We start from the raw sequence: 24,995 nt of genomic DNA, 5'->3' as shown, positions 1-24,995 counted from the left end.
TGGGCCAATGGGCTGAGGAGTGGCAGAAGGAGTTTAATTTAGATAAATGTGAGGTATTGCATTTTAGAAAGGCAAATCAGGGCAGGTCCTGGGGAGTGTTGCTGACCAAAGGGATCTTAGAGTGCAGGGTCATAGTTCCTTGAAAGTGGAGTCGCAGGTAGATAGGATAGTGAAAAAGGCATTTGGTATGCTTTCCTTTATTGGTCAGAGTATTGAGTATAGGAATTGAGAGGTCATGTTGCGGCTGTACAGGACGTTGGTTCGGCCACTTTTTGGAATATCGCGTGCAATTCTGCTCTTCCTCCTATCAGAAGGATGTTGTGAAACTTCAAAGGGTTCAGAAAATATTTACAAAGATGTTGCCAGGGTTGGTAAAGGGTTTATAAAATCATGAGGGGCATGGATAGACTCCTGGAGTGGGGGAGTCCAGAACTAGAGGACATAGGTTTAGGGTGAGAGGGGAAAAATTTAAAAGGGACCTAAGGGACATATTTTTCACACAGAGAGTGGTGCATGTGGGGAGTGAGCTGCCAGAGGAAGTAGAGGAGGCAGGGACAATTACAGCATTTAAGAGGCAACTGGATGGGAATATGAATAGGCAGGGTTTAGAGGGATATGGGCCAAGTGCTGGCAAATGGGACGAGATTAATTTAGGATATCTGGTCGGCATGGCCGAGTTGGACTGAAGAGTCTGTTTCTGTGCTGTACACCTCTATGACTCTAGATATAGATCTGGGTGCCATATGTTTCAAACAATGTGAATGGGTTGGAGACAGTGCAGATTAAGTTTACAAGAATGGGGCTGCAGGGGTGAGAAATTTCAGCGATGATAGATTTAAAAAGTTGGCTCTGAGTTGCTTGGAGAGGAGAAAGCTGAGGGGACATTTAATTGAAGTTTTCAGAATCATGAGGGGCTGGGACTGAGTAGACAGGGAGAAACTGATCCTGCTTACTCATGGATGGAGAATGAGAGGATACAGATTCACAGTGATTTGCAAAAGATGCAAACGTGATGTGGGAGAAATTTTTCGCATACAGCAAGCGGTTTGGGTCTAGAATGCACTGGCTGGAAATGGAGGCAGGTTCAGTTGATACATTCAAGAGGCCATTGGATGATTAGTTAAATAGGAACAACTTGCAAGGCTATGGCGAAAAAGCAGGAGATTGGCACAAAATCAAAGCACTCAAAAAGCCAGTGTAGATACAATGACACTTCATGGCTCAATTGGAGTTTTACATCAGGGAGTAAGCTGGCCAGCAAAGGATCTACTGATTGTGAAGGACCTCGAAGCACAGGGTGGAGAAAGAGCAGGGACATCTTCCAGTGTTTTGGCTATTATTCATTCCTCTATTCCCCCATACTGCCAAAACAGATTCACTGCACATTCAACTCATCCCTGTCTGTGGGATCAGGCTGAGCACAAATGGCTACCATTTTTGCCTGCAGTTGGCAATTCAGAAACAACTCAGTGTGTGGGAAGCACTTTGGGACTTCCTGAGAAACCTAATAATGCTCTATATGAACACAACTTGCTTCTTATTACAAATATTAGACTCAAAACTTACTCTCGGCCCCGGGGGTCCATCTAAACCAGGATTCCCAGGAATGCCAGGACTTCCAGGAACTGCTTCACTCTGGAAAAAAAAGGATATTATTATATGTCAGAATGGTTTAAAAAAAAAACCTCTTTGCTCTTCCTGTTTCTCCCAGCACCAAAATGGTTCAAACAGAATTACATTTCAGAAATGGAAGTTTGTAACATCAGCATTTCAGACTCCAAGGAAATGTCATCCAAGTATTGAATAAGCCTTCAGCTACATTCGACTTTTAGTCTTTGAGATATTTACACTTTCTTTCCCTTTCTATGTCTTAGTTTTCAGACTGCTTGCAAAATTTGAAAATGCAAATGGATGGCACTGTGGCACAGTGGTTAGCACTGCTGCCTCACAGCGCCAGAGACCTGGGTTCAATCCCCACCTCAGGCAACTGTCTGTGTGGAGTTTGCACATTCTTCCTGTGTCTGTGTGGGTTTTCTTCAGGTGCTCTGGTTTCCTCCCACAGTCCAAAGATGTGCATTGGCCGTGCTAAATTGCCCATAGTTCAGGGGAGTGGGTCTGGGTGGTTTGCTCTTCAGAAGGTCAGGTTGGGCTGAAGGGCCTGTTTCCACACTGTAGGGAATCTAATCTATATTTTCATGAAATAACAATTGTTTTGTTTCTCATATGGGGAGGAGGTGGTATAGTGGTAATGTCCCCAGAGTAGTAATTCAGAAGTCCACATTAGTGATTTGGTGTCATGATTTCAAATCCTACCTCGGCAGATTATGAAATTTGAATTCACTAAAATCTGGAATTAAAAATCTGTCTAATAGCAGACATGTGTTCATAGTTGGTTTTCATAAACATCTTTCTGGTTTGCTAATGCCCTTTACGCAAGGAAATCTGACTTCCTTACAGATGACTAGTGACCATACAGCAATGTGGGTGACTTTTCTCTGTTTTCTGTAATGGCCTGGTGAGATGGTCAGCTCTATCAAACCGTTACAAACACTGAACAAAGAAAACCAGACAGAGCACCTGGCATCAACCTTGACACTGGGCTCAACGATGGCAAACTCAGCCGTGTCACACACTAACAGGAAGTGCTGGAGAAACTCTGCAGGTCTGACAGCATCAGTAGAGAGAGAAGCGGAGTTATAACATTTCGAGTCCAGTGACCGTTTATCTGCTAATCACGGAACATCTTCCTTACTAACCTTTGGGAGTTTGTCCCTAAATTGGGAGAGCTGTCCCAGAGATTGGTCATACTTTCAGAATCATGCCTTACAAGCAATGTTGCAGGGCAGCACCATCACCATCCCTGGGTGTGTCCCGATCCCACTAGCAGGGTAGACCCACCAGACGTGGTGGCACAGTGGTATACAGTAAGAAGGGAGTTGCCTTGGGAATCCACACGAATCAGCTCTGGATCCCATGAAGTCTCATGGCATCAGGTCAAACATGAGAAAGGAAACCTAACAAAGTGCGCCATGCACACTATAAATCCATCCTCCTGCAGGCTGAACACCAGTTGGAGGCAGCACTCGGGGTAGCAAGGGTGGAGAGTGTACTCTGGGTGGGGGAACTTCAATGTCCTTCACTCAAAGTGACTTGGGAACACAGCTACTGACCGAGATGGTCAAAACTGACAGGATGTGCCGGCCAGATCTAGTCTGTGGATGGTGGAGGGGGAACCAAAGGGAAGGATACCTGTGAGACCTGCTATTCATCAATCCAGCTGCTGCAGATATAGCTGTCTTTTAAAGGCCCAGGAAAAGTGATGACTGCATCATCCAAAGTCCCATCCTCACCTTACGAACACACTCCATCGTGTTGTGTGTGGTGTTATCACTCTGCTAAATGGATTCAAACAGATCCAGCAACTCAAGACCTCATGCCCAGTACATCCCTCCCTCTGCCATCACCACCAAGCTGAGGGAATCGACCCTGGTTGAATGAAGAGTGTAGGAGGGGTTGACAGGAGCAGCAATGGGCATATCTCAAACTGAAGTGTCAACCTGATTAGGGACAACACTTGTGCGCCAAACATCAGAAGCAACTAGGGATTGACAGAGCTAAGTGATCCCATAACCAAAGCATCCGATTTAGCTTCTGTCACGTCCAGCTATGTGAATGATGGAGAACAATTAAACAAGTCATTGTGGGAGGAAGAGGAGGCTCCATAAAGATTCCCATCCTCAATGATGGGGAGTGCAGCACATCAGCACAAAAGATAAGGCTGAATTATCTAACTTCGGCCAGACGTGTTGAGCAAATGATCCATCTTGGCCTCCTCCAGAGGTTCCCAGCATCATGGCTACCAATTTTGAGCCAATTTGATTCACTCCCCATTTTATCACAAAGGACACTGGAGATTGCGAATGGTTATGGGTCCTGACAACATGGTAATAGTATTGGATTTGTGCTCCAGAATTAGCTGAACCAGGAAAGCCAACACTGGCACTGAAGCAGAAATTTGGGAAAATGCCCAGAAGTATCTTGCCCACAAAAAGGTCAAATCCAATCCAACGAATTATCATCCCTTCGACATCTGCAAAGTGATGGAAAGGGGGGTTGACGGTGCTCCTAGCAGCATTAGAACAGCAATAACATGTTCAGTGACACTCAGACTGCGTTCAACCTGGCGGATTCGGCTCCTCGCCTCATTCCAATCATAATGTCAGAAGTGAGATATTTGCTGATGATTGCATAATGTTCAGTTCCATGCAAGACTCCTCAGATATTGTTGTGCTAACTCCCTCTCTGCTACATTACCGAGCTAACTCCCTAACTGCTGCATTACTGTGCTAACTCCCTATCTGCTGCATTACCGAGATAACTCCCTATCTGTTGCAATACAATGCTAACTCCTTATCTGCCGCATTACTTTGCTAACTCTCTATTTGCTGCATTACTGTACTAACCTCCAATCTGCCGCATTACAGTACTAACTCCCTATCTGCTGCATTACACAGCTAACTCCTGATCTGCGGCATTACAGGCTGAATCCCTATCTGCTGCGTTACACAGCTAACTCCCTATCTGCTGCATTACAGTACTAACTCCCTCTCTGTTGCATTACAGAGCTAACTCCCTATTTGCTGCATTACTGTACTATCTGCCGATCTGCTGTACTACAGCACTAATACCCCACCGGCTGCACTGCCGTGCTGGGTCAGTAGCTCCGTCCAGCATCTATTTCACAGTAGCTTGGTGAAGTACCAGATGGAAAAGTAGAAAGATTTCCCACTTCTCAGAGCTCACTATGTGTCCTGCATAACTGCAGGGTAATTAAGGACCGAACACCAGGTCAAACACAATTGTCCCAACGTCATATCTCTATAGCAATAGAAAGATGAAAGGAACTCACCCCAGTGCCAAACCATCCAGTTTCTCTTTTTGATCCAGGTGGTCCGGGTAATCCGGGTGGTCCAGGTAATCCGGGTTGTCCAGGTAATCCGGGTGGTCCAGGGTGTCCATCAGGACCAGCTGGACCCATCGGGCCAGGAGCTCCATCTTCTCCATGTCGACCTGGTTTGCCTGGGAGCCCCTGCTCCCCCTGTGGGGAAAATACATTTGTCAGGTAAAAGAGCAACTCTGCTGGATGAGATTTATCACGCAGACAGCCAGAGACCTATTTGTCTGATGAAATCCTACATGTAAAAAGGTGGATGTTTAGAAGTCTCTTCCACAAGTGGCAGCGGATAATGGATCAGGTGTTAATTTTAAAACTGAGAGAGATAAAGTTTTGGTAAACTGAGGTGTTTAGGGATATGAGCCAAAGGCGGGTCTGCAGAGTTGGGCCACAGATCAGCCCATGGTCTTACTGAATGACAAGACAGACTCGATGGGCTGAATGGGCTCTTCCTGTTCCTGCATTCCTGAAAGTTGCCAAGCTGAAAGACAGTGAGGTGCAGCCTCATACACTTCCCATGGATCGTAATTTCAGTTGGCTTTACGGAGATGTCTGCAAATATACGTTCACAGGAAACACCTCTGCTCTGTCTTTCATTGAGCAGTAGGAAACAGGAACATCAGCTTGACCCTAACCCCCTACATCAAAAACTTTGACAGAAAAAATGTTGGGAATTCTCGAGAGAGCCCCAAGTGAAGAAGGCTTTTTATTAAGTATCCTGGATTCCAACAGGATAGGAGTTATACTGCAACCCAGTGTAATGTCTCAGACGATAAACAGAAAATGCTGGAAATGCTCATCAGGTTAGAGGAGCATCTGTGGAGATGTTTTGTCTGATGGAAGGTCACAGACCTGAGACAGAGCTAAAGTTTTGGAGTCAAAGACAAATTTTCTTTGGAAGAAATAATTTTGAACTCTAAACGTTAGCTCTGTTTCTCTCTCCTCAGATGCTGCACAGAGTCTGTAGCAGTTTCTGTTTTTTTTTAATTTCAGGTTTCCAGTATCTGCAGCATCCTTTTTCTCAACCCAGTCCCAGGTTATTTTGTTTTCGATAATTGAATCCCAGGACATTGGCTTGAAACCAGAATAACACTGCCACTTCACATTACACGTAAAACTGAAGGTGATTCTTGTTGACTACAGAGTGGCACTATAACAGATAAAAACATTTCTCATTTAGTTCTCACAGTTTTATGGTGATAGATGTTTCCTAAACAGATTAAAATAGAAATTATTCTGGCCTCGTTTAAGTTGACCTGATAATTTTTCTCTCACACTCCTCTCCAGTCTCACTGGAGCCTAATTACAGACACTGAAGACAAGGGCTATCCAATTTGCAAAGCTTTGTAAAATGTCAAGTAAGCAGTATTTGGTTAGTGGGGAGGCATTGTATTTCCGTTAGTAGTAATCCAGACACCTGAATCCTGGTCTGGAATCATGAGCTCAAAGTCCTTCAAGGCAGCTGAGGGAATTTCAGTTTGATCGATTAGCTTAGATTAGATTCCCTCGAGTATGGAAACAGGCCCTTTGGCCCAAATTAGGAGGGCAAAACGGGGACATGAGATAGCTTTGGCATACAGAATTAAGGAGAATCCAAAGGGGTTTTACAAATATATTAAGGACAAAAGGGTAACTAGGGAGAGAATAGGGCCCCTCAAAGATCAGCAAGGCAGCCTTTATGTGGAGCCACAGAAAATGGGGGCGATACTAAATGAAGATTTTGCATCAGTATTTACTGTGGAAAAGGATATGCAAGATATAGACTGTTGGGAAATAGGTGGTGACATCTTGCAAAATGTCCAGATTACAGAGGAGGAAGTGCTAGATGTCTTGAAATGGCTAAAGGTGGATAAATCCCCAGGACCTTATCAGGTGTACCCGAGAACTCTGCGGGAAGCTAGAGAAGTGATTGCTGGGCCTCTTGCTGAGATATTTGTATCATTGATAGTCACAGGTGAGGTGCCGGAAGACTGCAGGTTGGCAAACGTGGTGCCACTGTTTAAGAAGGGTGGTAAAGACAAGCCAGGGAACTATAGACCAGTGAGCCTGACCTCGGTGGTGGGCAAGTTGTTGGAGGGAATCCTGAGGGACAGGATGTACATGTATTTGGAAAGGCAAGGACTCATTCGGGATAGTCAACTTGGCTTTGTGCGTGGGAAATCATGTCTCACAAACTTGATTGAGTTTTTTGATGAAGTAACAAAGAAGATTGATGAGGGCAGAGCAGTAGATGTGATCTATATGGACTTCAGTAAGGCGTGACCAAAATGAAGGAGCTGGTCAAAGCAGAGTGGAGGACTGTATCAATGGTGCTGAGGTGGAGATGGTTTGAGAGTTTCAAGTTCCCTGGAGTAAGTATCATCAACTGCCTTGTGGTCCATCCACATCAACACTACAGTCAAGAAAGCACACTGATGACCAGTGACCAGTGGAGTGCCACAAGGATTGGTGCTGGGCCCTCTACTTTTTGTCATTTACATAAATGATTTGGATGCGAGCATAAGAGGTACAGTTAATAAGTTTGCAGATGACACCAAAATTGGAGGTGTAGTGGACAGCGAAGAGGGTTACCTCAGATTACAACAGGATCTTGACCAGATGGGCCAATGGGCTGAGAAGTGGCAGATGGAGTTTAATTCAGATAAATGTGAGGTGCTGCATTTTGGGAAAGCAAATCTTAGCAGGACTTATACACTTAATGGTAAGGTCCTAGGGAGTGTTGCTGAACCAAGAGACCTGGAGTGCAGGTTCATAGCTCCTTGAAAGTGGAGTCGCAGGTAGATAGGATAGTGAAGAAGGCATTTGATATGCTTTCCTTTATTGGTCAGAGTATTGAGTACAGGAATTGGGAGGTCATGTTGCGGCTGTACAGGACATTGGTTAGGCCACTGTTGGAATATTGCGTGCAATTCTGGTCTCCTTCCTATCGGAAAGATGTTGTGAAACTTGAAAGGGTTCAGAAAAGATTTACAAGGAGGTTGCCGGGTTGGAGGATCTGAGCTACAGGGAGAGTCTGAACAGGCTGGGGCTGTTTTCCCTGGAGCGTTGGAGGCTGAGGGGTGACCTTATAGATGTTTACAAAATTATGAAGGGCATGGATAGGGTAAATAGGCAAAGTCTTTTCCCTGGGGTTGGGGAGTCCAGAACTAGAGGGCATAGGTTTAGGGTGAGACAGGAAAGATATAAAAGAGACCTAAGGGACAACTTTTTCACACAGAGGCTGGTACGTGTATGGAATGAGCTGCCAGAGGAAGTGATGGAGGCTGGTACAATTGCAACATTTAAGAGGCATTTGGATGGGTATATGAATAGGAAGGGTTTGGAGCGATATGGGCCAGGTGCTGGCAGGTGGGACTAGATTGGGTTGGGATTTCTGGTCGGCATGGACGGGTTGGACCGAAGGGTCTGTTTCCATGCTGTACATATCTATGACTCTAAGTCCACACTGATCCTCTGAAGAGTAACCCACCCAGACCCATTACCCTGCCTAACACTATGGGCATTTCAACCTGGCTAATTCACCTGACCTGCACATCTTTTGACTGTGGGAGGAAACCGGAGAAACCGGAGGAAACCCACGCAGACACGGGGAGAATGTGCAAACTGCACACAGACAGTCGCCCGAGGTTGGAATCGAACCCAGGTCCCTGGCACTGTGAGGCAGCAGTGCTAACCACTGAGCCACCATGCTGCCCATAAATTGATTGATTGATTGTATAAGACATTTGTTTCAGTGATGACAATGTCAAAATTACTGGATTGTCGCAGTTCAGCTTGTGATCTGCAAAGGTAGGAAATCTGCTATCCTTACTCAGCCTGGTATTATGAAGGTGTAGAGGTACTGTACCTTTAAGAGAGTTGAAAAGCTAGCAAAACCATCTGACACAGCACAAAGTGTTCTGATCAAGATAACAATGTAACACATGGTCAACACAAATAGAGTAGCTGGGTTGCCTGGAGACAGAAACAAATTCAAATTCAGCCAACCAATTTAAATTATACCCCAAGATACCAAAATCCAATCAAGTTTGAATTTAGTATTTTGATAATATTAAAACCAGTGAAACGATCCGATGTTTTGGGGTATAAAACTGGACATTTTGAACACTTAGGATGAGAACTGCCAAAAGATCAACAGATGTAGGCTGCTAGTTTCAGAGGTCTCTGAGAGGTATCCGTCTGTGGAAGAAGTCTGCGCAGCAGAACATAGAAACCAACCTGGAGAGAATCCACAAGGGAAAATCATAAGGCTGACTGGCTTTGAAATGTGATTTTTATTTTCATAAATCGCATTCGGGATTTTTTATCGGACTAGTATTGTAAAGTAGGAAGTAAAAGATAGGTTTAACAGAAAGGAGTTGTAAATAGTTGTTAGTTAATATTCTCTGTTAGACTTACAGAATAAAGTTGTTAATTTTTACTTTAAATGGTGACTTTTGGGATAGTTCTTTGCCTCTCGAATTTTAACAGTATGGGGTGAATCCTTTCTATGTTTAAATTAGCCAAGGGATTTACCCCATGTTGCAACACTGGCTTATATGTGACTCCAGATCCACAGCAATGCGGTTGAATCTTAACCGAGATGGTTTAACAAACCACTCAGCTGCTTTCCAGAAGATGACTCGCCATCATCTCCTCCAGGACAACTCAGGATGAGTAATAAATGCTAGCCCTGCCAATGACCCCCACATCTTATGAAGCACTTCATCTCCAGGCTGAGCAATTGTTACCATCAACCATTGTAACTCCATGTTGCCTCACCCTTTCAGTTCTTCTACTTGTTAGTTGTTAGCTCTTCCAGGGCTGAGTAAGTCAACCATTGTCTTTACAAAGCGAAAGTGCTGTGAAACCAATTCATTATCATAGATCATCATGTTGGCCATTATTGGTTTAGCAGGACTCCACAAAGTTTTTTGTCAATTTTTTTTACCAAAATGCATCAGAAATATTAATAGGCTGATGAAATAAGGAAAATGTGACCAATCAGAGACTCCTGTTAACAACAGCTTCAAAATGACTGAATCCTGAACAATATGACATATTGTGTAGAATGTCCTGGAAATGTTAGCCTCAGGAGAAGACACTGCAAGTTAACGTTCACTGATTTCCAATCCCGATTGACAAAATCTCAACTGTAACTGTTGAATGTCCAATCATTTCCCTACCTTTGTCCCTGGAGGTCCTGGGGAGACAGGACAGATACATGGATCAACTTCTTCCTGGAAGAGAATATGTGGAATTAAACTTCAGAAATCAGAGATCATCAATTCAGCAACACCACTCACCAGCGAAAACTGCACCGATACTTGTCATTTTCATAACGTCGATGGTAAAATGGGCAAGATAAAATGAATTCTGCCAACTCAGAAGAAGGGAAAAATCATTCCAGCTTGGATCATTGCTCCGATAGTTAAGTTAGACTAGGTGGATTAGCCATGGGTTATTGCCCATAGTGTCCAGGGATGGCAGGATGGGTGGATTAGCCATAGGAAATGCAGGGTTACAGGGATAGGCTAAAGGGAGGTGCATTTGGGTGGAATGCTGTTCGGCAGGTCAGTGTGGAGTCAATGGGCCAAATGGCCTACTTCCATACTATAGGATGGCAAATTGGGACCCTCCTGCGGCCAATAAGGGTGTAAATTGGTGGCAGGTCATGCAGGTTCCCAGTGGAGCTGCTCACACTGAACTGAGGGGAAGAGGCGCCAAATATCTTCCCGGTGCCAACTTGCCCAATTGTTTCCCTTTCTCATCGACTTCAGGGTTGGTAAAATTCTCTCCCTTGTTTCTTTGAGCCCCTGCTACCTTGGGTTTTCTCTCCCAGCTGCTCAAAGAGCTGCTAAGCATTTCCATACAGTACCTATAGTTTACATTGTCTACAGTCTCCACTGGCACGGGATCAATGGTCAACAGAGACTAATGGTTTAAGGCAAGTTAGGAATTTAGGAGGAGAAAGTATGTTTTTACTCAATGTTATATTCTAAGCCTTTGAGGTATGCAAAAATCACCAGGGTGTGTGTGTGTGTGTGTGGAGATGGGTGGGTGTGTATGTGTGTGTGTGTGTGGGGGGGGGGGGGTGGGGGGGGGGAGGTGGGTGGGTGTGTGTGGGGGTCAATATGTGTGGGGGTGGTATGTGTGGGTGGGTGTGGGTGTGTGTTTGTGTGGGTATGTGTATGCTTTATTTGCAATAGTTTAAAATGTCTGTTCAATGCTTACAGCAGCTGGCCTGCAGTTTAGGTTATTTTTCTAAGTCGTCATATCCAGGCTCAACTAACCACACACAGAGAAAAAGGACCAGACTCTTCTCAGAGTCGATAAAGTGTGGCACTGGGAAAGGCACAGCAGGTCAGGCAGCATTTGAGGGGCAACAGGGTTGATGTTTCAGGCATAACACTGCAACAGTCCTGATGAAGGGTTATGCCCGAAACATCGATTCTCCTGCTTCTCAGATGCTGCCTGACCTGCTGTGCTTTTCCAGCATCACACTTTATCAACTCTGACTCTCCAGCATCTGCAATCCTTACTATCTCCCAGACTCTTACAATCAAACATCAATCAATTGAACCCTTCACCACATAACAAGTTAATCCATTGACAGTTTGAAGTGATGGGTGGTAATTTACCAACATAGAGCACTCTTTAACTTCAATTCACCTTGTCTCCTTTTGGCGATGGCGAGATCTCTTTCTCAGGTCTGATGTCAATGTCTTCTTCCATATCTATCATCAAATAGATCAGTTTAGCTTTTCTTTTGATGATTAAATATTTATCATCAATCTGTTCAGCCACGTTCAGACCTCCAAATCAGATGGGATTCGTACCCAGACGTCCTGGCTCAGAGATAGGGACACTACCACAAGAACCCTTTGCTTTTGATTATTAATCATGAATTTCAGAGTTAAATCTGCTTATCTCTATTTTGCATGCATTCAGTTTGCCATGCCATAATTTTTTTCAAGCAACATTCCATGTAACACATCACAATTTAAAAAAAAATTATCTGCAGCGTGTGGGGATCACTGGGCAAGGCTGGCATTTACTGCCCATCACATGTTACCGGAAATGGTGATGGTGGGGTCTACAGAATTAGAATTAGATTCCCTACAGCGTGGAAACAGGCCCTTCGGCCCAACAAATCCACACCGACCCTCTGAAGAGTATCCCATCCAGACGCATTCCCCTACCCTATATTTACCCCTGACTAATGCACCCAACACTACGGGCAATTTAGCATGGCCAACTCACCTAACCTGCACATCTTCGGACTGTGGGAGGAAATCGGAGCACCCGGACGAAACACAGAGAGAATGTGCAAACTCCACACAGACAGTCACCCAAGGTTGGAATTGAACTCAGGTCCCTGGCGCTGTGAAGCAGCAGTGCTAACCACTGTGCCACCATACCACCCCTACATCTTTAAGGATTACCCTATGTTTAGTGAAGATACTCTCACGCAATGTTGTTAGGCAGAGGCTCATCCTACTTCAGTGTCACCAAGTGGGTCTTGCAAGTCTATTTCACTGAACACTTGAAAGCCAATGATATTGGCGTGAGACTGGAGCCCATATAGGTCAGTGCAGGTCCAGATGTCAGGTTTGCTTCCATGAAGGATATTCACTGTGTCTTTTTCTTTAAAAAGCAAATGTAACAACTTCATGCAGTAAGGTGGAGGAAGAGAATTCAAGAGCTTGCAACTGAATTTGCAACATATAGTGAAAATCGAGGGTACACAAGAGGAAAGAATGGGAGGCACACAGAGATTTTGAAAAGCTATGGCACTGAACCTTGGTGTGTTATTTCTCCCTGAGTTGTGTTTCCAACCTCAGATCCTCTCCATTTCCAACCTCAGATCGTCTCCCACCTGCACCTTCTATAAGCTTGAGCTCATGTCAATCTCATTTACCCATTAATCACATCAAGATCCAAACACCTCTCACTATCAGATGTACAGGTGAGAGACAAAGGCTCAGAGGACCTTGACAACACAGATGTGAATTTTTAAACCAAAGTGTTCCTGGCTCAGGATCTGGTCTAGGTCAGTGAGCCTGGTAGTGAGAGGTGTTTGGATCTTGGTGTGATTAATGGGTAAATGAGATTGACATGAGCTCAAGCTTATAGATGGTGCAGGTGGGAGACCAACCAGATAGGCGTTGGAACAGTCAAGTCTGAAGGCAACAGGAATGAGGGTTTTAGCAACAGATGAGCTGAAGTTGAGATGAAGATGAGAATTGTTAGGAAGGCGGGAGTCTTGGCAATGGAGAGGATCTGGGGTTGGAAACGCAGCTCAGGGAGAAATAACACACCAAGGTTCAGTGTTAGGTAATGGCTGGGTAGAGAGAGGCTAAGGGACAGATATTGGGGCTGGAACCACCTACAATGAAGAGTTGGATAAACTGGTTAAAGAAGCACACGGTATGCTTGCCTTTATTTGTAAAGATGTACCATTTAAGATTATGGAGGTTGTACTGAAATTATATAAAACATGGGTTAGGCCAAAGCTGTGGCATTGTGTGCAGTTCTGGAATCCACATTATGGGAGAGGGTAAAGAGGAGATTTATCAGGATGTTGCCTGGGCTGGAGAGTTTCAGTTATGAAGAGACACCAGACAGTGTGGGGTTGTTTTCCTTAGTGCAGAGGAGATTGAGAGGGAACATCACTGAGATGTATAAAATGATAAGACGCATAAGTAGGGTATACAGAAAGAAACATTTCTCCTTGATGAGGGATTAATGTCTGGGGCACAGATTTAAAGGAAGGGGCAGAAGGTTTAGAGGAGATATGAGGGGTAACCTTTTTACGCGGAGGGTGGTGGGAATCTAGTACTCACTGCCTGTAAGGGTTGTAAAGCCAAAACCCTCATAGCAATTAAGAAGCTTTCAGATGTGCACTTAAGATGCCAAGGCATACAAGGCTTTTGGCCAATGGGATTGGAATAACTAGGTAGTTGGTTTTGACCAGTGCAAGCAATGGGCTGTGCTGTAGATCTCTATGTCTCTATGACAATGACTTTGGACTTCCCAATATTACCCTTGGTAAGTTTTAAGTTCATCCCAACCCAGCCGTCACTCAATCTATGTGACAAATCACAGGCTGCGTGGGGAAGGTTGAGGGCTATAAGGGTGAAGGGGAGCTGGGTTCTAGTGGATACGTGCTATCTGAGGTTGTACTTTTGGATAATGTCACCAAAGAGACACGTGGCAGTGTGTTCTCACATCCTCCAAACCGGTTAATGGCTTATAGTCAAATAACTCATGTTTGAAATACATTCATTGGTTTGAAATGGGTGGGGACCGAGCATTTTGCATTCAGGAAATTCGCTCAAACATTCATGAGATAAATGATCAATTACATCCAGTTTGGGTATATGGGTTGAGATTTGGATGTTGGTCAAGTCACCAGGAGAACTCTCTGCTGTGTGTATTGTCTGTTTGTTGTAAATTCTTGTGTTGTGTGTCTTTGTGGGTCTGGTTCTGGGGAAGGTGGACCTGCTAGACAGTGGCTGTCCCTATGTAGCAGGATACCCCATTGACCAGCCTCACTCACACTGAGCTGCTCCAGGATCTGAGGAGCAGGAAAAAGATGCCACTTCACAAACTGGAAGCACGAGCTGCTCCAACAGAAGTGTTTTTCCCAGCAGAGAGCTGCTCTCGTCTTCCATGGTTTAACGATCACCAGGTTATAATCCAACAGGTTTATTTGGAAGGACTAGCTTTTGGAGTTGCTGCTCCTTCATCAGGTGGTTGTGGAGAATAAGATTGTAAGACACAGAATTTATAGCACAAATTTATAGTGTGATGTAACTGAAATTATACATTGAGAAAGACCTGGATTGTTTATTAAGTCTCTCATCTTTTAGAATGATCATGTTGGTTTCAGTTCTTTCATATGTAAATTGCAAAACTTTTTTTTTATAAGTTACATTCTCAAGTGAGAATGTTTTGCTTTTATTTTTTGAAGTGCTTCACACAACAGGGGTCCCCAGGGCAGCGAAGTTTTGGTGCTTTTTGGTTAATACAAGTCAATGGCTTTTCAATCAGGAGCAAATACCCAGCTATGGCCCTGCCCTGAACAGGACTCATTCACAAATCTGCAGGATATCTCAAATAACATCGATCTGTTTCAACCTGCTTTCTGACTATATACAAGAAACTCAGAATGGTGATGATTGATGGTGACCTGCCCTGATTCACATGAAATGCCCTCAGCAATGTTAAACTGTGTGGATCTCAGCAGGAAGGGTCATGCTTATGGACTCTTAGCTGCTACTAATAGACTGGAAGCTCAGTGTCACTCTGAGATGGTTTTCCAAGAAAAAGTGAGCATTGATGCATTCCCGATGAAAGGTTTATGCCCAAAACGCCAATTCTCCTGCTCCTCGGATGCTGCCTGACCGGCTGTGCTTTTCTAGCACCACACTGTCAACTGAGATCATTTTCTCTTGAATATGGCTGCAGTCTCCTTGGGTCTAGCACATCTATTTTCCCATTTTCCTTTACCATTACTGGTGTTTGTGGATGTGGCATTTCAAAGCAAGAGTGGTTTTGACAATATTCATCCCAACAAGCTGAATGAAGCTCTGTTCTCTACTGGCTGTTCCCAGGAGTGCATACTAAGTTAAAGGGGCAAGGAGGTAATATTGGTGCTGTGTATAACGTTAGTTAGGCCACAGTGGAGTATTGTGCACCAGCCTATGGGAAGGATGCGATTACATGAGAAAAGGTGTAGAAGAGGTTTGCCAGGATGTTGCTTGGGCTGGAGCGATTTGGCTATAAAGAGAGACTAGTTAGGCTGGAATTGTTTGCCTTAGAGCGTTGAAAGCTGGGGTGGGGCAGGGGGGGCAGGGGAATGGCATATGAGTGATGTGTACAATGTTCTGAGTGACATATGCAAGGTAAATAGGGGAACCTTTCCCCTTAATAGAGAGGTCAATAGCCAAGAGGAACAGATGTTGCTTGGATCAGGAGATTCAGAAGGGATTTGAAGAATTTCTTTTTTACCAAGAGGATGTGAGTAACTGGAACTCACTGCCTAAAAAATGAAAGAAGCAGGAAACCTCAAGATATTTAGGAACTATTGAGATGAACACTTGAAATGCCACTGTATATAATGCCATGGGTTAGATGCTGGCAAATCAGATTTGTGTAGATGGATGTTTGATGACCAGCACAACATGATGAGTTAAAGGGTCTCTTTCTGTGGTGTAAAATTCCATGATGCTAAATATCAACTGCTGGAGGACCATCAACTCAGTGAAAGACACTTTGGTCTGTCCCAAACATGTTGGTCTTTGAACTATTGACAATTGACTACTACAGATTGGCACCTTCCAAACTCCAAGATTACAGTTTAGGGAGACACTAAAGCTTGGAGTAGCCACCACAGAGATTCAATGGGGATGGGCCACAGTCTAACGTCTTCCCTCTACAGCACACTAAGGGTCTGCAATCTCTATAACAGTAAGCTCAGGTTGTAATGTTGACATGAAAATACATATTGACAATTTACACTGCAAGTGAGTTGCCTTACCAGACACACAGACAGCATGCTATAAGGAAATACAATGAATTGCGTTGCACTTTATATGCCAATTTTGTACTGCTACTAAACGTTATGAAAAGAGTATAATAAAAGATAGTAAAATAAAATATTGATTCTGCATGAAGTGTCTTAAGTGTAGGTTGTTTGGAATCATTGCAGAGTTGATGTTCACCTGACGTATCTGGTTTGACGGGAACACTTGTGATAGCCTCCTCCCCAGAGCCTTGTATGGATTTGTGGTCAGAAGCTGCTTCTGGCTGATCAGGCACTTTCTACAAGAAAATGGAAAAGACACTCTCACGAAGCAGCAAACAACGGTTTAGCATACAACCAAGGAATTGTTAAATGCAAACGTTACAATTGCAGACATACTTCTATCATTTATTATACATGGCAATATTCTGAGCGATTCTGAGCGATTCTGAGCAGTGTAACCATAAGTTACATACTGTCCATCACTCACTAATCCCATTCCTCTGCATCATGTGTATACTTATATGGTAAAACTGGGGAACAATTGCCATACACATTGCAAAAGTCATTGAACCATTAAAAATTGTCCTTTGCACAGAATGCTTTGAATATGCCTCACCAGGCCCCTCTAACAGTGTCCTCCAAACACAAAGGTAAACCTCATAAGATAAGGGAATCAGATGCATAGGAACACCACCACTAACAAGTTTCCCTTCAAGCCACACATCTCTGTGATTTGGAATCTATTATTCTTCCATCTCTGTTGCCAGGTGAAATCCTGGAATTTCCTCACAGCTTTGTGAATGCACGGTAACTGTGTGGACTGCAGCGATTCAAAAAGGCAACTCACCAATTTTAAACACCAGAGCTTACCAAGATTGGTTCGACAAGGGTGGAAGCACTAACATTTCTAGTCACGGTATTATCCCTACTTGCATTCAACAAAACTTCCACCATGCTGATTACCAGTTCTCCGCACATGTACATCTAGTCAAGTGCTAACTAAATTTACCCCTCTAGCTAACATAAAACCATCGCCTGTCCCCCAGTTCCATTCAGTCTCAGGAAAGACCCTACCAGACACTAACAACCACGACCTTCCCTAGTACAACAGAATTCCTCTACTGGTGCAGTGGTAGTGTCACTCCGTCTGAGCCAGGAGGACCAGGCTCAAGTCTCAGCTACACCTGAGGTGTGTTGTAACATTTAGGGTGGTTGGGAAATATTCAAGTGCAATTAAAGCTGAGCAATTAATACAGGCTTCACATTGCAAGTAAATAAATAACACCCTGTCCCCTACTTCTTTAACCCTCTGATGAAATGTGACTTCCGGAGAGTGAGGTGATGGAGATGATTTTCTGGAATTGTTGTACTTTATATTGTGGAAGAAGACAGTTCAAGCCAACAAGATTGTTCCAAGATTATTCTTCTTCTAAGACGTTTATTACTTTTGCTAAAACATGATTTGCCTTTTACAAATCCTGATAGCTGACATTCATCAGTGCATAAGTTTGTAAGTTTGTTTTAACTTCATTCCATATTATACCCTTTAGAAGCCTACCCCAAGCAATACTAGTTAGACTGTTTTACAGTTACCCAGCGTATTCTTCCCTCCTTTATCGTACTGAGGTATGGATCCTCCTAATCCTTTTTTTATGTTGGTGGAAATTCCTTTAGCCTCTGAAAGGTTCAAAATTCCAGCTGAGATTTCAGAAAATCCACTGAATAATAAAACAATAAATGCTTTCGGAAATCGGTGTGAATCATGGGTTCAACTTGTCTGAGGTTCTGTCTGGATTGTTTTACAACGTTTGAACATGAAAGTGCTGCCTTTGATGAGGGAAATAGAAATGGCTTCATTGGAAGTTTTATAATTAGCAATCTTTATCATGAATTTACAAGTTCTGCAACATAGCTTTGTCAAAATGAAACTTAACTTGTTGTATTTTGTACTTGGGGATAAGGCAGGGAAGACATGTCGCCCCTGGCTACAGTAATCAGTGATCAGCTTTGTTGTCCGCATTTAATAACCAAAAGCAAACAGGCAGAATTACAAAGGTTGGAATGTAATCAGACACAGATACCTTATCAGGGTTTAATACAATACAGTGGAATAATCTAAGTTACTTAGAAAAGCCAGATGGGCAAACACCCTCAAATTCCTAAAAAGGTGGCACAGTGGCTCAGTAGTTAGCACTGCTGCCTCACAGCACCTGGGACCTGGGTTTGATACCACCCTCAGGCAACTGTCTGTGTGGAGTTGTGTATGTGGGTTTTTTTCGGGTGCTCCAATTTCCTCCCACAATCCAAAGATGTGTAATTTAGGTGGATTGACCATGCTAAATTGTTCAGGGATGTGCAGACTAGGTGGAGTCGCCATAGGAAATATAGGGTTACAGGGATAGGGGAGGGAGTAGGTTTGGGTAGGATGCCCTTCAGAGGATTGGTGTGGACACGATGGGCTGAACGGCCTGCTTCCACAGTGTAATCTCTATGATAATTAAACGATTAGTTACTCCACTCACGGAATTAATGCAGTGCCTCTGGAGGAACTGAGTCTTAAAGACCAGTAAGGTTTCAATCTCAAAGGCCCATCGATGTTGGGGCAGCTACAACGATTTGTTGCGATCCTAAATTAGATGCAGGAAAATAACCTGTTGTTTGTTATTCCTGGTTGCTCTAAAGCGAGGTTTCCAAAAGTCAGGGAGAGGAGGATTCTGTTTAATTTTGAATCCCTCTGCTTTATCAAACAGCCCATTGACACAAGGGTTGGAGCTCATGTTGCAAATACAGTGTCAATGGAGTGTGCATGTGGGCATGCTCCAGTTGTGTTTAAGAGCAACTGGTTTCCACTCATCAAGGGCTGGTTTGTGAAAGGGACAAGTTGTTTTCACTCATGCTGCGCTGAGCGTTGTTAATCAATCCGCTTGGAAGATGAACCAGGTCCCCATCCTTTCTTTGCCAGACGTGTGTTTATCGGACCAACGCTCATCACAGGAGAGGAAAGCCATGCCGATGACGTTGCAAAACCAGAGAACTTCAGCAGGTGTAGCAGTAAAGTTGTCAAGCTTCCACCTTCCTGTTTCAATCCACGTGTGTGATCACTGTTGTATGAGGTTACTCCTGAGTAAAACCCAGAAGGTTTGAATATGGATGGAGTATGAACATCCTTGCGCTCACTGACCTACCCTGACTCTCAGTCCAGTAGCATTTTGCTTTTTAAAAGCTTTCATCTTTGATTTTAAACCCATCCTTGGTCTGGTCCCTCCATCTCTCTGTAATCTCCTTCAAGCCCACATCCCTCCATGATATCTGTACAACTGGATCTGAACTCAAAAGCTTCCCCGACTTCAACTGATCTACCATTGGAATCCCTTTCCTACACATCTCCCCCTCTATAAGTTATATTTTGTTTTTTTCCAGTAGGTTCCTCCATTTCCCACTGGACTTTCAAGGCCATAGTATGTTATTCCATCTAAGCGAACATTAAAATTATAGTAATATGATATCATAAAAATTATAATGGTTGAAAAGTCTTTAAAGTATGTTGGCCACACTAGTATTCTCCACCTACCGGTTGTGATGTGGTGATCTGAATGTTTGGATCCACAACCTCCAGCAAACCAGAAACCTGTCAGTGGAAAAGGTACCAAATAGTCAAATCTGTTCAAGAGAGAAACTGCACATTTCCCTCTATTAATTGTCTCTACAGCTGGAGTATTGTGTATAGTTATGGGCACCACACTACAGAAAGGATGCGAATACATTGGAGAAAGTGCAGAAAGGATTTCCAAGCATATTTCCATGGGTGGGAAACTTGGCGAGGTTGGGACTGCTGTCCTTGGAGAGAAGATGACTAACAGGAGATTTGAATGCTTTCAAAGTCAAGTGTGGTCTGGCTAGAGTAGATAGAGAGAAATTGTTCCCACTCGTGAAAGGACATAGAATTATAGTGATTTGAAAAAGTAGCAAATGTGATGTGAGAAAAACCTTTTTCATACAACGAGTGGTTAATGTGTGGAATACACTGCGTGGAACTTTGTTGGAAGCAGAGTCATAGAATACAGCACGAAAACAGACCTCTCGGTCCAACTCATCCATGCCAACCAGTTAATCTAAATTAACCTAGTCCCATTTGGCCCATATCCCTCCAAACCCTTCCTATTCATATACTCATCCAGATGCCTTTTAAATGTCGTAATTGTAACAATCTCCACCACTTCCTCTGGCAGCTCAATTCAAACACGCACCACCCTCTGCATGAAAAAGTTACCCTTTAGGTCCCTTTTAAATCTTTCCCCTCTCAGCCTAAACCTCTGCCCTCTTGTTCTGGACTCCTCCATCCTGGAAAAAAGGCCTTGGCTATTTATCCCATCCATGCTCCACATGATTTTATAAACCTCTATAAAGTCACCCCTCAGTCTCTGATTCTCCAGGGAAGAAAGCCCCAGCTATTCAGCCTCTCCCGATAGCTCAAATCCTCCAACCCTTGCAATATTCTTGTAAATCTTTTCTGCCCTCTCAAGTTTAACAACATCTTTCATCCAGAAGGGCAACCAGAATTGAACACAGTACTTCAGAAGAGGCCATACCAATGTTCTGTACAGCTGCAACATGACGTCCCAACTCCTACACTCAATGTTCTGACCAATGAAGGCAATTGTACCAAACACCTTCTTCCCCACCCTGTCTACCTGCGACTCCACTTTCAAGGAACTATGCACCTGCACCCCAATGTCTCCATGCTCAGCAACTCTCCCCAGGGAGCTACCATTAACTGTCTTAAGTCCTGCCTTGGGTTTGCCTTAGATTCAACTGAAGCATTCAAGAGGGCGTTAAATGGTTATTTGAATGGAAGCAATGTACAAGGTTGCAGAGAAAAAACAGCAGAATGGCACCCAGTCATAATGCTCCTTTGAAAAGCCAGCACAGACACAATGGGGCCAAATGGCCTCCTCCTGTGCCATAACACTTCAATAATTCTGCCTGGTGAAAGTTACACTGTTCATGACTCCAGACTGAATGTTTTCACAAGATTTATTTATAGGGACTAATACTTGTGTTCGGTGTATGTTACCGTCCTCCAGTATTACACTAAACATCAAGATGTACAGATAAAACGACCTAGTTCCCAGGCTCAGGGCAACTGCTCTCTACTCTCTAGATTACCTGTGTGTTGACATTTTGTTATATTTGGCAAGGTGAACAGGGCAAGCATTACATGGAAGCTCCAGTTTAAGCCGGAGCAAGTTACTTTAGAATTTATTTGCTCCCAGGTCTGTGTGACTGTCCATTAACCAATGTGTCCCACCATTCCTTAAACTGAGAGCTAGTCCACACCAATGCTGAGGATTATACCGACGGTCTCTCTCTCTCTCTCTTTGACTTCCCTCAACACTTGAGAAGTTTGCCGTGGCACCACCTCCTCCTGAAATCAGGAACTGACCATTTTGATATGCCAATGACCTGTCTGCTACTGCCCATATCTAACATTTTGTTTGTCGAGAGTTCACATATCTGTCGGGACTGTTTCAAAACTCGGTTGTTTTTGGCCAAGGCAAGTGGCAGTACTGTGGAAGTAAATGTCCCAAAATGCTTTACCAGGCCATTATAAAACAAAAAAACCACATCCAGCCACATCAAGAGCGATTAGACCCATGACTAAAAGTTGAGACAAAGGGGTAGGTTTTAAGGTGAGTCTTAAAGGAGGAAGGACTAAGTCGAGGGGCAGGGTAGTACGGAGAGGAATTGATAAACAGGAGTCAGTACAAGGTTCTGCGGTTAACATTCATCTAATGCCCTTTATACATTCCCATAATTGTGAAATGGCGTTATTTGTTTGAGTAGCTAGTTAATGTTTTCCTTGGTGGTTAAGGTGATGGATCGAGATCAGCCAATGCCAGTAACAAACTCTTTGTGGATCAATTTTTCTGGGATTTGCGTAAATCATTATACCCCAACCTCAGGTGGGTCTTACACAACTGTCTCCAAGTAAATTGTTCTTTTCCCAAGCCATCCAGCTGCTAGTTCCAATAGACAATAGACAATAGGTGCAGGAGTAGGCCATTCAGCCCTTTGAGCCTGCACCGCCATTCAATATGATCATGGCTGATCATTCCTAATCAGTATCCTCTTCCTGCCTTATCTCCATAACCCTGGATTCCACTATCTTTGAGAGCTCCACTGTCAGTTCTGTGTCATCCATCATCAACGAACAGAGACTGATCAACAGCCATTCTGGGGGAAATTGGCAAGATCAAAAATAGTCTTCAGGTGAAGAAATCTCTGATACCACTTTTCAAGAATAGAAACTCAGCCACCTTTCCATTTGAGCGCCTGTTTCCTACGAGAGACCAGTAGCTGGACAAAGCCAGCTATTGATCAACCTCTGTTTCTTAGCAAATATTTTTCACATCCCTGAATGGAACCGGCGCACGCTGTGGTGTGACACATTGAGGGGGTAAGGTCGTAGCCACTTGCACCACTCAGTCTCTAACTGCACAGCTCATACCTCCAGGTCATCTTCATCATCACCTTCAATCACCAGGTTATCATCACACATCATGTACTCTGGTTTTTCTGCATCCTCAGGGTTTGGTGTGATGGTCAATTGTTGAATAGCACCCTGAAAAAGCAAAGGCATGGCATTAGGGACAGGGTAGTCAAGTAGGAATGACATAACGTAGATTGTGCTTACCTTTGGCCTCAGAGGGTGTGCACTTCAAGTCACTTGGATCTGAATTCAGAATCTGAAATTTAATTAATCATCAATGAAAAAGGCACGTTTATCCATGAATCGGACCATCAGAAGCGGGTTAGCAACGGCAAATTGAAGAGAACGTTGAATAAGAACCTGATGGAAATTCAGCATCGTAAGGTGTGACAAATGCTGTCTCGAGAACTGACCCAACAGATCGCATCCTTTACCAGTTCAGTACATTTCAATCAAAACAGAATGATAAGGGAATGTGAATAACTTGCCTTTCAGAAATGTGTTTCTGAACAATAATTCCTTCAGGAATATAATTTTAGTCCTGCGTTTTATTTGGGCTTGCCAAATATTTTGTGCTTCCGAGTTCTGTGAATACCATCCCTCCACGTTGAGAATCAAAATAGCTCCAATCGGGAAAAACCCAAATTGTATCTTTGAGGCTGTGCTGATATTTCACTGAGTTGTAAAACATTGCAGAAAACTTACAGAGAAGCTGTGGTCATAGAGGCATAGAGTGATAGAGACGTAGAGCACAGAAACAGGCACTTCGGTCCTATTCATCCATGCCAACCAGATATCCCAACATAATCTGACACTTGGCCCATATCTCTCTAAACCCTTCCTATTCATATACTCATCCAGATGCCTTTTAAATGCTGTGATTGTACTAGCCTCCACCACTTCCTCTGGCAGCTCATTCCATAGACGTACCATCCTCTGCATGAAAAAGTTGCCCCTCAGGTCCCTTTAAAATTCTTCCCCTTTCACCCTAAACCTATGCCCTCTAGTTCTGAACTCCCCAACCCCAGTGAAACGACCTTGACTGTTTGTCCGATCCATGCCCCTCATGATTTTATAAACCTCTATAAGGTCACCCCTCAGTCTCCGACGCTCCAGGGAAAACAGCCCCAGCCTCTTCAGCCTATCCCTGTAGCTCAACTCCTGCAACCCTGGCAACATCCTTGTAAATCTTTTCTGAACCCTTTCAAGTTTCACAACATCCTTCTGATAGGAGGGAGGCCAGAACTGTGCATGCGGTATTCCAAAAGCTGGAAGAACGCAGCAAGCCAGGCAGCATCCTGAAGAAGGGTTACACCCGAAACATTGACTTCTCTGCCTCCTGATGCTGCCTGGCCTGCTGTGTTCTTTCAGCCTCCTACTGTCTATTATCATCCTTACCTGGTCTGGCCTAAATGTAACTCCCGCTTCACTGCAATGTGATTGCCTCTTAACTGCCCTCTGGGTAATACTCTTTGCCCTAACTGGTGAAGCCCACCTCCCATGAATGACTACTTTTAAAGGAAGAGAGTTTTAACCTTGTACTGTATGTTTGAACCAGCCTTGACTACCTCAGCAGTGTCATTTTACTGCCTGACATGAAGTAGATACTAGAGTTTCTAAATATGGCCTATAACTTGTTTTCCATTTTATTTAAAGTCTAAACATGGAGATTATTAAGTCTTTTGTTTTTGTCTCCTTGGCATGTTGTAGTTTCCGAAAGTCAAACCTTTTATTGGGATGTATTGTCTGCGAAGCTGTAGGTTGACAGAACAAAAGGTTCTAAAAAGTTTAAACACAGGATTGGAGAGAGCTGCTATTGTTACAACTGATGACCTACTTGCAATTGGAATCATTCACTCAACCTTCAAAATGCGATGTAAAACTGAACACAACCTAACTACTTTGATGATGATGATTAGGTTCCCTGCAGTGTGGAAATTGGCCCTTCGGCCCAACCAGTCCATACCGACCCTCTAAAGAGTAACCCACCCAGACCCATTTCCCTCTGACTAATGCACCTAACACTATGAGGCAATTTA

At 43.7% G+C, this 24,995-nt stretch overlaps 1 protein-coding gene across 1 annotated transcript in view; it reads right to left on the bottom strand.

Annotated features, from left to right (window-relative positions):
* The window catches only part of LOC140465750 (uncharacterized), a 111,532-nt gene that overhangs the window by 50,788 nt on the left and 35,749 nt on the right, over positions 1-24,995 (bottom strand). The window contains exons 3-9 of the mRNA XM_072561454.1: positions 22,975-23,088; positions 20,038-20,094; positions 16,663-16,762; positions 11,606-11,670; positions 10,120-10,173; positions 4,910-5,098; positions 1,567-1,635 (exon numbers count right to left, since the gene is read on the bottom strand). Coding sequence (XP_072417555.1) covers positions 1,567-1,635; positions 4,910-5,098; positions 10,120-10,173; positions 11,606-11,670; positions 16,663-16,762; positions 20,038-20,094; positions 22,975-23,088 — 648 coding nt within the window. The remainder of the gene's footprint in view (positions 1-1,566; positions 1,636-4,909; positions 5,099-10,119; positions 10,174-11,605; positions 11,671-16,662; positions 16,763-20,037; positions 20,095-22,974; positions 23,089-24,995) is intronic.

Source organism: Chiloscyllium punctatum, chromosome 42 (assembly GCF_047496795.1).
Source record: "Chiloscyllium punctatum isolate Juve2018m chromosome 42, sChiPun1.3, whole genome shotgun sequence".
Classification (NCBI taxonomy): Eukaryota; Metazoa; Chordata; class Chondrichthyes; order Orectolobiformes; family Hemiscylliidae; genus Chiloscyllium; species Chiloscyllium punctatum.
This window is presented reverse-complemented; position numbering and strand designations above follow the sequence as displayed.